We start from the raw sequence: 12,968 nt of genomic DNA on the forward strand, positions 1-12,968 counted from the left end.
GCTGTGGAGCTCATGGCCACGGCCCCGACCAGGCCTTCCCTGAAAAGTGTCCTGGTGCCTCACTGGGCAGGGGCTGGGCGGGGCCTGGCTTGTCCCCGTCCAGGGAGCTCTGCCCACACGTGCGTTTCGGAGCCCCCAAGCTGCCCGTGTGTCCGGCCACGGGATCAGGAGTGAAGGGCTTTCGTGTGAAGCTTTAAAAGTGACAGTAGATGGGCTTCCCTGGTGGCGCAGTGGTTGAGAGTCCGCCTGCCGATGCAGGGGACATGGGTTCGTGCCCTGGTCTGGAAAGATCCCACATGCCGTGGAGCGGCTGGGCCCGTGAGCCATGGCCGCTAAGCCTGCGCATCCGGAGCCTGTGCTCCGTAATGGGAGAGGCCACAACGGTGAGAGGCCCGCGTACCGCAAAAAAAAAAAAAAAAAAGTGACAGTAGAAATCCTTGTAGGGACCTCCCTGGAGGTCCAGTGGTAAAGACTTCACCTTCCAGTGCAGGGGGTGTGGGTTTGATCCCTGGTCAGGGAGCTAAGATCCCACATACCTCGCGGCCAAAAAACCAAAACATGAAACGGAAGCAATAGTGTAACAAATTCAGTAAAGACTTTAAAAATGGTCTTTCTTTAGACCACATCAAAGAAAATCTTAAAAGAAATCTTTGTAAGCTGCGCACGAAGCTGCTTTTAACGACAACATCCGTGTTCCGCTGTGTCCTCCAGAGACAGGCAAGCACTGCAGGAGTGGAGGGTGCTGGCCCAGGAGGATGCAGAGGAGGAGGGAGGGGCTCAGCCACCTCCCGACCCCACGGAGGAACCTGGTACATCTGCGGGGGGCAGCCCGTTCAGCCCCGAGGGGTGGCGCGGCTGCCTGTGTCCAGGCTCACGGGTGAAGGAGGCTGCCTGCTCTGCAAAGCCTGACCGCTCACCGGCCTCTGCCACTCAGCCAGCAGCGACCTCCCCTTAGAAAGCAGGCCACCAGTGGGCCTCCCAGCACCCCGCACTGGCCCGGGCTCGTCCTCCCTGTTCCCCGGCCTCCACCAGCCACCCCTCTGCAGCCCCAGTGCCCACTCCTGGCCTCCCGGGAGCCTCCCTGTGGCACTCGGACCCCAGCCGCCCCCCCACAGCCGCCCCGCACTCCTCCTGCGTGGGCTTCAGGCCGGCTGGCCACGTGGAGGGAGCGTCACTGCCCCTCGCCCTCCTCTGGGGGAGCTGTGCTTGTGCCCTCCTGGGGACTCCCCTGACCTCCTTGTTCCCAGGTCCGGTGAGAGGCTGTCTGTCCTCACCCGGAGGGCCGTCCCGAGGCCTGTCCGGTCCTCTCTGTGCTCGAGCTCCCCGAGGCGGCTCTGTCCTGGTGTCCAGGCCTCTCCTCGCTCTGCTCCCGCTCTGATCACGGCAGCCCCTCACCCCTGCTCGTGAGCCCGGCATAACGAAGTCACCCCGACCCCACCCTCGCCAGGGCCCGGAGCCTCCCTGCTGTCCCTCCTCTCTGCCCGGTGCCTTTGCACGCCGCTTCCTCTGCCCTTACCTGCTGGGCCCCCGTCTGTGTGTCTTCAGAGCAGGGGTGGGACATGAACGTCTGCCTCGACCTGCACGGGCTCCTGGGCTCCAGACACCCGCTGGCCGGACTATGCAGGCGCCCCCATCCCACCAGACCCCTAGGCAGCCCGGCCCTGGCTTCTGGGGCTGGCCACGCGCGATCATGCTGGCCTCCTGTCATTCTGCCTGGTCCCCAGCCGCTCCTGCTTCCTGGGTGCTGATCAGGGGTGGACAGAAGGGGCTCACGATGGCGGGCTCAGGGCTCCCAGGCTGGACTCGGTCCCCAGTCCAGGCCACACGCCACATGACTGCAGCGGAAGGGCGATTTCCCCTCTGCCCAGGCCCCCTCAGCCTCTTCATGGCAGCGAGAGCACCTCCTCTCCCCGCAGACCACAGAGAGGATTGTTAAGATGACCCCCAGAGACCATGGACCCCCGGGGCAGCTGGAGCTCTGGGCAGACTGGTGCACCTTCCCCCCCTCCCGCCTCCAGGGTGGTATTTAAGCATCATCATGACCACGGTGGCTGTCGGATGGGGAGCCACTGCAGGTCACTCGGGCTTGAATACGCGTGACATATGATAAAACGTACCATCTTGACCGTCGTTAAATGTACAGTTCAGAGGCATTTAGGACATTCCCACTGTGGAACCGACACCACATCTGTCTCCAGAACTTTCTCATCTTCCCAAACGGAAACTCTGTCCCCGTTAAACACCAAGTCCTCACCCCACTTCCCCCGGCCCCCAGCCCCGCCCTCTACTTTCTGTCTCTGTATTTGGCTCCCGTGGGGACCTCCTGTGGGTGGAATCACACGGCATTGGTCCCTTTGCGTCTGGCTCATTTCACTGAGCATAACGTCTTCAAGGTTCATCTGTATCGTAGCCTGTGTCAAAATTTCCTTCCTTTTTAAGGCTGAATGATATTCCATCCTGTGGACGGGCACATATTCTTCTCCGTCCGTCCATCCACAAATGCGAGAGTTGCTTCTGTCATGTGGCTGCAGTGCCCATAGGCGCGGCGTTGCCGGCGCAAACTGTCTTTTGTATGTGGGTCACTCCAGCTAGAAACGACTTCTGTGATACTGTGCAAGAAGCAGCTTATCCCGTTGTGTGTATTTTTGTATATTACAGAGAAAGGTGGTCACTATGTTTTACAGCGTGGAAATTGACAAATGTCTGTATAACTTGGAGTACCACAACATCCCATAAGTTAGATAGGAAATTTAGAAGCTCTGAAACTCACAGCAGGAAATCTTTACTTCATAAAACTTAAATATTTTATATGGCCTAAAATACTATAATTAAAGTCAAAAGATAGGGGGAAATATTTGTGACGTATGTTTGTAACAAAAGATTAATATCTAAAATATAAAGAAAAACCACAAGTAGATTTTTTAAATTAAAGAATGCAGTAGAGAAACGGGCAAAGTGTAGGACAGGCAGTTCACAGGTGAGGAAGCCCCAGTGGCGGTAAATTCAGAAAAGAAGCCCAGCTGCTCGGAGGTCCGGGTGTAAACACCCACCAGCACCGCTCGGGAAGTGGCCGGCAGAACAGAAGCCTCGGGCAGCAGGCTTCCGGCCACTGCTGCTGCCAGGGCGTCAGCTGCTTGGAAATGTCTAGTAAAGTTAAAAATACTGATTTCTTGGAAGACTTCCGGTGTCCCGCCTCACAGAAATAAAGCAGTCGGATCACAGGCCTGTCGTACAAAGACGTGGGTTTGTGGAACCCACAAAAGCATCGTCTGCACGCCCACCGCATCCTCTGTCCCCCGGCCGCACCAGGCCCTCCCACGTTCCGGCTGCACCCGTGTGCTCTGTGGGGTCGCCCACGTCCTGCCCCCCAGAGCCTGAAAGCAGGAAGGGAAGGGAAGACTCCTCCCGCATGGGCAGGGGGCCTGAGCCTCCTGACTCATCACCCCCTTTTTAAAAAGCCTTGCGTTTTCATTTTCCACGATGCTCTAAACTGGCAGCTGTGCCAGTGGCCTCTGGATCCATTTTATTGGCCTGAAGAATACCCCTCGTCTGCTTGACGCTCAACATATGAAGCTCAGGGTCAAGGGACTCCCCTGGCTGTCCAGTGCTTTAGACTCTGCACTTCCAGTGTAGGGGGCCCGGGTTCTATCCCTGGTCAGGGAACTAAGGTCCCACATGCCACAGAACACGGCCAAAAAGTAAAACAAAACAAAACAAAAAACTCGGGGTCGAGCCACTCTCAGCCACTAACACGGCGCCGTCCTCCTCGCCTGCTCCGCAGGGTGCAGGGCCCTCCCTCCTCTGTACTTTGTGATAACAGTAAGATATGGCTGGGGTTTCAGTCCAAATCATATACTTCTAAAGGTTTTAAAGATAAATGTCTGACTTTAGGAAGTACACCTAGTGGCTTTAGTTCTTTTCCCTGTGTTGGAGCACTGTTGAGGAGAACCCTGATTAATGACAGCGTGTGTGCCGGCTCCCAGGCAGCCAGCAGGTAGTTTCAGTTCTGCTGCGTCTGCAGCCTGGCAGCATGGGGGGAGCAGAGCAGAGGAAAGGTTGGACGTGGTTTCTGCTCCCCTCCCCCGCCCATCCACCCCCCTCCATCCTCCCTCCTCTCTCCCAGCCTTCCCTGGCGCTAGGTCCTTCTAAGAGTCAGACAGGTGCTGGGGTGGAGCTGACGACGCAGGCGGACAGGTCCCGCCCTGGTAACCCGCTTAGAGGTGACCGGGCAGATTAGCCCTGCTCTGATCCCCCTCGCCTCCCCAGGACCCGCACGCGCCCTGTCCCTGCAGCAGCTGTGCTGCCCTGACCCACAGACAGACAGACAAGCACAGGTCTAAAGCTGCCTGAGGAGCGCAGGCTCGGTCTGGTTCTCAGACTTGTCCGTTTGGGGGTGGGGGCAGCAGCGGGCAGCGCTGGTCAAGGGCCCTGGTGTGTTTCCACTCACGTCCTTGTTACGTGGGCGCAGGGCCCCCGGTTTCTGGCGCTGAAGGCGGGATCGTACCAGGGCCCCGGGGCAGGACGAGGCTGCCACGGGATGGCTGGGGTGGGACGTGGCAGAGGTCACAGGTCCTCAGGAAGCCCGGGGCACCCCAGCAGAGCAGTGAGGACATACCCCCAGCAGCAGGGTGTCGGGCACCCTCAGCAGCACGGGGCCTGGCGTGGAAGCCGAGGAGGTCAGGGTGCAGGAGGGCTCCAACCAGACATCCAGTTGTGGCCCAAGGAGGGAGGAGGGAAAAGGAAGGCTCTGGAAAGGCAGACCTGGTAGATAGAGAACCAGGGAAAGGGGAATTGGGTGGGAGACGGGGGCCACTTTGAAGACGTGGGTGAGCAAATCCAGATGAGACACACCAGGTCCAGCTGACCAGAAATCCAGGTGTGACATCCGCGGGCCCTAGAAATGAGGAATTCGCTAGCATTTGTAGCGCTATTTCAACATATTTTGTGTAATGCTGCAACCTACAAGTTTTAAGGAATTTGTTGTTTTCAAAATAAATTGAGGTGGCCTGTGAATTCTTACGGAGAGTTTCCAGAACCACGACAGAACTACCCTGTCTTCCTCTGCCCCTGGACATGGCCCCTGCACCCAGTAAAACCCGTGGCGGCTGCTGGGGAGAGCAGAGAAAGCATCCTGCAGGAGGCGCTGGACGGTAGCCATCTGGAGCTCACAGGGTCCCTGAGAGCATCGGAGCTTGCCTGGCCTTGGGCGCCGGGCATGGGGGTAGGGGGCTAGTTAGTGGGACGCACCTGAGCTCCAGCCGTGCCCGCACGCGTGCAGGAGGCCCTCCTTCGCACCCGGAGTCACAGCAGTCTTACTGTAGCAGAAAAGCCAGCACTGGGTTACTTCCTGCACGTTTTCAGTTGCTTTGTGTCAGTTTGTTGTGCCACTGATCCAAGCTGGTGAATCTGTCATTCAGGTTTTCCGACGGCGAGGCTTCTTCTGCTTTCCCCACTTCATCAGTCAGGTGTGAGCCCTCGTGTGTTAGCTTGACGTAGTGATTTAACACAGGGCCGTACGAGAGGCGCGGGGCCCCTGCAGAGTGTTTCCATCTGCTGCGCTGGCGCCCCCGGGCCGCTGAGGAGCCGTCCACCTGCCCCGTGTCCTGCGCTCTGCCCTCACCCTGCACCGCCGGCCAGCCCAGGCCAAGGGTTGGGGACCCCAGCGTGTGGGGCACGAGTGTGCTGCACCTGAAGCCGCCTTGGTGTTAGCGGCTGCGTATTCCCGGATTCCTGAAACCCTCTCGCTGCGTTTCCAGGTGGCGTCCAAGGTTCCCTTTGCCACTGACCTGATAGGTCATGAGAAAATACCGATGCATTCGCCTGGGAAGCTGAAACAAAGCAAAGAGAAATAACTGCAAGCAAGTCAGGGAATGAGGTGGGTACCGGGTCTCGTTCCGTTCTGCTGGACGCGGCGCCCTCCGACCTCCCCCTGCAGATGCATCTCTCCCGCTCCCCCCACCTCAGCCCCGGCCTGCCCTGGGCCCCTCCTGCAGGTCCAGGTACACTCAGGGACAAAAAGCAGGAGAGCCGCCATGCCGCCACTTTGCAGCTCTCACTCCCGCAGTGTCCACTCGACCCCTAGATCGCCGCCCTTTCCGCCCCCTCGCCCCCCCGGGACAGCGGCTGCTTAGGGTCCTGGCGAGCCCTCGTCCTCCTGTGCTGATGCTGCCCTGCCGCTGGGCGCTCTGCCCTCGGCCCCCTGCCGACCCAGAGTCCGCACCAGGAATGACCGAGGGGGCTCCGCGCTGTCCTCCCCGCCTTCCCGCCGCCCCCGTCTGCACCAGGCCCACCGCAGGGAGGCACCTCCATGGGCTCAGAGGCCAGAGCTGAAGTAAACCGGGGGGCTCGGGATGGGGGCACCCGCCTGCCCTGGGCCCTGGCACTGCTCCCACCACGGGCACCAGCTCTGGTCTGAGGGCCTGGGGGAAGGTCATCACGCTGTGACCTGTGGACGGCAGAGGGCTCATTCCTTCTCCCTCCCCCCTGGAAATCGGGGAAACGTCATAGGTCTGCGCCTGGGGCTAACCCAGCCACGTGGGTTGGAATGTGCTCTCACGTCCTCCGGGGAACTTCCGTCGCCCCCGTGGGCCCTCAGCAAGCCACAGCAGACGACATCTACACGGACGCCCCTGCGCCGTGGACAGGATTTCCTGAGAGCTGGGCTCTGAGATGCTGGGCGGGCAGGCCCTTCACCCAGCGTCTGTCCTGCAGGCCTCAGGAGGCCGCTGTGCTGGTGGGGCGGGGTCTCGGGAGGCCCGGCCGGGGACCCACCAGGCTCTGCCGCCCTTCCCACTGAGCGCCCGACATCCCGCGGGAGGGCTCTGGGCCATACTGAGCAGACGTGTCTAAAATCCTACTTGATGCCGTGCTCTGTTCCTCTCTTTGAGGGTTTATTAAAGCTGTGTGTTTCATATGAAAACAAAGACACACCTCCTCCTTCGCGTGCAGAGCGTGCAGTGTCCTCGGTGTGCAACATCTTTCGTGAGCTGGTCTAGCAGCTGTGAGTGCAGGAGGGGGCGGTAAAGGCAGCCTGTCTGTCTGTGGGCTGGTGCCCAACCGGGGGCCGGCCGACCAGCCCCAGGACTGCTGTTTTGGCCAGAAGGAGAAAGGGAAAATTCTCCCTCCGTGTTCAGGTAGAATCCTTTCCTCGCTGCCCTTTGTTTCCCCAGTGCCTTCCGAGAGGAAAAGCGGAAACAGCACATCCAGCAACTGCGGGAACGAAGAAGCAGATTCCGAGGGTCGGCACCTCTCGAGGAGATAGGGAGGGCCACGCAGGACTTGGAAATTGTAAGTATTTGTCAGCTCGACTTGAAAATAAGATTTGATTAAAACTCGAAGGGAACCACACGTTCTCTAAACTTGTGGAGTCTTCCCAGCATCACGGGTGGTCAGAGGATAAGGAAACATTCCCGCAAGCGTGCGCCCCCGGGTGCCGGCACCACTGGACGGACCCGCGGCTGTGGTCCTCCCGGCACGCCCACGTCTGTGTGGCAGGAAGGTTGCCACCAGCATCAGTCCGTCCATCCGTCCATCCCACAGACGTAGATAAGCACCTACTGCGTGTCTGGAGTGTCCGCCGTTACGAGAGTGACGCAGAGATGGAGGAGACACCTTCCTGCCCTGCCCAGCACATAGTCAGCCCACCCCACCCCCACCCCGCCCTCCCCGCGAGCACCCAGGCCTCCACGCATCCCCATCAGCTGCCCCCGCTGCCCGCGGGCACTCGCTCTCCCAGCCGCAGGAGCACCTGCCTGTCCTCCCAGCACCCAGGCCCCAGCTCGTGGGCCTGTTCTGAGCCGTGTGTCTCACCCCGGTGCGGTGGCCCAGAGCCCCTCTCCCGGGTCTGCTGCCCCAGGGCTAGCAGCATCGTCCCCACCGCCCGCCGAGGGCTCTGTCACTATTGTCCCCTCTCTTGGGGCCCACAGGGATGGGGGGGAAGGAACACAGGCAGGGGCTGGGGCGCTTCGTAGAGACCCCACCCTGCTCAGACTCTGCCCCTCTTCTCAGACTCTTTTCCTTCCCGGCCTTGCCTTCAGAGGAACCTTTATTCTCTCCAAATCTATCATTGACGGGAATAACCTCATTCTTGGACACCCCAAACCCTACCTCTTAGGGCTTCTGAACAGCTGTGTCTCATCGCACTGCTTCAGATTAGAGACTCAAAAGTCTGTTTGGTGTTGGGAACAACTCTATGCTCACAGATTTCATAACCTATTTGAAATGAGTCAATTCCTTGAAAGACACCATCAGCCAAAACTCAACAGGAGAAGAAACGATCTGAATAGACTGATACTATTAATGAACTTGAATCAATAATTAATAAGCTTTCCAGTGCGTTCCCTGGTGAAGTCTACCAAACATTCAGGGAAGCAATTGCGTCAGCTCCCTTCCAGAGGCTAGAAGCAGAGGGAATACTGTGTAACTCACCCTATGAAGCCAGCATCACCCCAGTACCAAAAGCAAGGGCATTACATGAAAGGAAAACTACAGCCCAGTCTCTCTCATGAACAAAGATGCAAAAACCCTCACCAAAACACGAGCAAGTCAAATTCAACAACGTATAAAAAGAATAACGAACGACCAAGTGGAATGTACCCCAGACATGCAAGGCTGGCTCAGCGTCTGAAAGCCAGTTTACATGACGCATCACATCCACAGGCTGAAGAAGAAAAATCATAGGCTTGTATCAGTAGCTGCAAAAAAAAAAAGCATTTGACAAAGTCTAACACCCATTCATGATAAAAACCCTCAGCAAACTGGGAATAGAGGGGAGCTTCCTCGGCTTGTTAAAGGACATCCACAGAGACTCTACACTAACATCATGCTTAATGGTGAGAAACTAGACGCTTTCCCCCAAGGTCAGTAACAAGGCAGGGGTGTCCCCTCTCACTGTTTCTCCTCAGCATTTTTGTTCTTAGGTGGCGTGATTGTCTGTGTAGAAAATCCCAAAGAATTGACCCAAAAAATTCCTGGAACTAGTAAACAATTATAACAAGGTTGCAGGATACAAGGTTAATATATAAAAGTCCATTGCTTACCATATACCAGCAATGAACAAGTGGAATTTGAAATTAAAAACAATACCATTTATATTAGCACCCCAAAAATGGTGCTAGGTATAAATCCAACAAAATGTGCACAAAATCTATATGAGGAAAAGTACAAAACTCTGATGAAGGTAACTAAAGAAGAATAAATAAATGGAGAGATGGTCCATGTTCATGGATAGGAAGACTCAGTATTGTCAAGGTGTCAGTTCTTCCCAACTTGATCCATAGATTCACCTTAAACTCAGTCAAAATCCCATCAAGTCATTCTGTGGATATTGACCAACTGATTCTAAAGTTTATATGGCGGCAAAAGACCCAAAAGAGCCAACACAATATTGAAGAAGAAGAACAAGGTCGGAGAACTGACACTACCCAACGTCGAGACTTTCTATAAAGTTACAGCAATCAAGACGGTGTGGTGTTGGTGAAAGAAGAGTCAGACAGATCAATGGCACAGAAGACAGAGCCCAGAAATGGACCCACACAAATACAGTCAACTGATCTTTGACACATGAGCAAAGGGAACAAAACAGAGCAAAGAGAGTGTTTTCAACAGCTGGTGCTGGGCCACCCGGACATCCACATGCAGAAAAATGAATCTAGACACAGACCTTATACCCGTCACAAATATTAACTAAAAGTGGATCACTCTTACCAGACTGTGTACATAGAATATGTACAGTTTTTTATATAAATTATACCTCAATAAAGCTGTAAAAACATGGGTCACAGACCTAAATGTAAAATGCAAAAATATAAAGCTCCTAGAAGACAACATAGAAAACCTAGATGACCTTGAGTTGGTGACGCCTTTTTACATAGAACATCAAGGCATGAAAGAAAAAAATGGTAAGTTGGACTTCATTAAAATTTTAAAATTCTGTTCTGTGCAGGACACTGTCAAGAATAAGACAGCCACAGACTTGGGGGAAATAGTTGCGAGAGACATATATGATAAACCACTGTTGTCCAAAATAAGCAAAGAACTCTTAAAGACTCAACAATAAGAAAGCAAACAACCCTATTAAATGATGGGCCACAGACCTGAACCAACACCTTGCCAGAGAAGGTACATAGATGTTAAATATGCTTATGAAAAAGTGCTGAACAAAGTACTTCATTAGGAAATGCAATTTAAAGCAACAAGGAGCTAGCACTGCACACCTGTTAGAATGGCTGTGATGCAGGCACGGACCACACCAGCTGCCCATGGACTGAGGAGCAGCAGGGACTCTCACTCACCACCGGTGGGAACACAGAGCAGTGCAGCCACCTTGGAGACAGCGTGACGGTTTCTTACAAAATTAAGTATACTCTTACCATACAGTCCAGCAGTTGTGCTCCTTAGTATTTACCCACAGGAGTTGAAAACTTATGTCCACACAGAAACCTGCACACAAATGTGTGTAGCAGCTTCATTCATAACTGCCAAAACTTGGAAACAACCAAGATGTCCTTCCGTAGGGGAACGGGCTAATGAACTGTGGTCCATCCAGACACTGGAATATTACTCGGTGTGCAAAATGAGCTAAGAGGCCATGAAAGACAGGGAAACACTTCAAATGCTTATTACAGAGTGAAAGAAGCATTGTGTGAGGCTTCTGAAAACGCGGCCTACGGTATGATTCCAACTCTGTGACATTCTGGGAAAGGCAGAACTATGGAGACAGTAAAGAGACCAGGTTGCCAGGGGTCGGGGGGAGGGAGGGATGAACGGGGGAGCACAGGCGATGCTAGGGCAGTGGGGCTGCTCTGTGTGACACTGTGAGGATGGATGCGTGTCACTGTGCGTTTGTGCAAAGCCATGGAATTACAACACTAGGAGTGAACCCTAAGGCCAGCTGTGGGCTTGGGTGGTGACGCGTCAGCCTGGGCTCATCAGCTGTAGCAAATGTCCCCTCTGGCGGGGGGTGAAAACTACAGAAATAAAGTCCCGGGTGAAGTGTGGGTGCCCGAGAGCCACGCACACGGTTCACAAGACAGTCTCGACAGCGTTTGATGCACCACCGGTGGGAGAAGGTGGGCCCCGCGGCCAGGAGCTCACATCAGGTTGGAAGGCCAGGAGGTCTGCATCTGGTGAGGGCCAGCTGATGCCCGGCAGGCTCTCCCTCCAGGTGCGCGTGGCCCCTTTTCTCGTGGGTTAGTCTCCAGTCTGCCCTGCGGCCCCACTGGACAACAGGAGAGGAGCAAAGTGAGGCAGCTCCTCAGCACAAAGGAAAGGGAGAGGAGAGGCCAGCTCCTCCCATAATCACGAACAGAGCACGGGCCGCCCGCTAGAGGCCACGTTTCCCAACACCCCTCGTAGCGTATGCGACGGCCTGTGATTACGGTCGGGCCAGCAGGACAGGAATAGACGTAGACGTGTGTATGAACTTCCTGAGCTTGTCCTCCCCTCCCCCTGCTGGAATGCACAGGCGATGGTGGGAGCTGGGGCAGCCATCCCAGACCCTGAGGTTGAGAGTGTGGAGTGAGGGGCAGAGTAACGTCCCCATGCTGACAGCAGCCCTCAGATAAACCGCCGCACCTGGTTCGGCCTCCCCATCTGGGCCTTTGTTCCAGCCGCTGAGCCTGTAACCTAACCATTCACAGGCCAGCTTGGTTCTGGAGGAAGAAAGCCACCTGCTGCTGTGACACGAGGGCCTCTGAGAGGGAGGCTGGCAAGAAGCGAGATGGCTGGTTCCACGGGGCCCACGGACTCAGGACTGGAGAGGCTGAGGGTGGAAGGTCCGCAGCACCCTCGCCACCCTGCTCAGCTCCCCTGTCCACCCAGCAGGACGTGTGGGGGATGGACTCTCAGAGGTTGAACAAGGAGGTCTGGGCCCGTGGGCCCTCCCGCGGAAGGGGGGCGCCACCCGATGCCTTCCTGAGCGCGGGAGCCACGAGGATCAGGCCGGACGCCTGCTCCCCGCCTTGAGAGTGGGAAGGGGCCCCTGAAGAAAACTGGCGGAGATGAATGCCCTCAGAGCCCTGGCTCGTGGGCCCCCCGCCCCCATCCTGACTGACCAGCAGGGCCGCGTCCCAGTGGGTACGGCATTTCAGTGCCTACTCCTTGAGTGGGTGGGAGCCGGGACGCTGGGCGCTCGAGGGAGGGACCAAAACGGCCGACTGGAAACGCGCAGACGAATTGAAGTCCTCTGGGCAATGATGGAAACCAGCTGTTACAAGAGTGGGCACTCAGGTATCTGAGAACTTGGAGTTAAGTGAAAAGTACAGCCAGAATCCCTAAAAGTTAAAAAGCCTGAATCAACAGATGAGGTCGAGCAAATCCCCCAAGAAGCGGAACAAAGACAAAAGGAGGGATGGAAAGCAGAGATGAGTCAGACCCTAGGGTCGACCGGAGAGGCCTGACCTCCGAGATGCTCTGGAAACTCACGGGAAAACCCAGGGAGGTTCAGGAAGCAGGCTGTTTCCAGGCTGCCGGGCGGCCATGGCCCCAGACCATCCCAAACAGGCTCTGAGGTCCTGGAGCCCCCAGGGAGGGACAGGGCACATGCAGAGACTGGGCCAGGCGCCACGCGGGGACTCGGGGACGTCCCTTCCCTTCCCTCTGGAGCTGGAAGAGCGGGCGTGTCCTCCCAAGACGGGGAAGAGACCCCGGGGGAGGAGCCCGGCCCGAGGGTCTGCAGGGGAGCCAGGCTGCTTGGATGACCCCAGGAAAGGACGGGCCTGGGGAACTAAATGGATGTTTTTAAAGGAGCAGTCAGCTCACAGAGTACACATCTCTGCCGGAAGGAAACCGGAAGCAGTGGGTACTCAGTGGACGGCAGCGGAGGTTCCCCTGGGCCTCATGACACAAGCTCTGGGCCTCACGACACAAGCTCTGGGTGTTAGTTTCACCCAAGATCGTGGTAGATCCATCTTAGGGGACGAGGCGGCGTAGGGGTCTCAGGGGGGCCTCCAGGCTATGCCCCAGGGAGA

The 12,968-nt window shown here is 56.4% G+C and overlaps 1 protein-coding gene across 1 annotated transcript in view; it reads left to right on the top strand.

The window, feature by feature from the left end:
* Window positions 1-12,968, top strand: part of LRRC27 (leucine rich repeat containing 27) — a 38,188-nt gene that overhangs the window by 22,437 nt on the left and 2,783 nt on the right. Inside the window, 4 exon segments of the mRNA XM_027111780.1 lie at window positions 712-751; window positions 753-809; window positions 5,757-5,875; window positions 7,170-7,287. Of these exon segments, the coding sequence (XP_026967581.1) occupies window positions 712-751; window positions 753-809; window positions 5,757-5,875; window positions 7,170-7,287 (334 nt within the window).

This window comes from Aethalodelphis obliquidens, unplaced genomic scaffold (genome assembly GCF_003676395.1).
Source record: "Aethalodelphis obliquidens isolate GAN/ISIS:26980383/991018 unplaced genomic scaffold, ASM367639v1 scaffold11, whole genome shotgun sequence".
Lineage (NCBI taxonomy): Eukaryota > Metazoa > Chordata > Mammalia > Artiodactyla > Delphinidae > Aethalodelphis > Aethalodelphis obliquidens.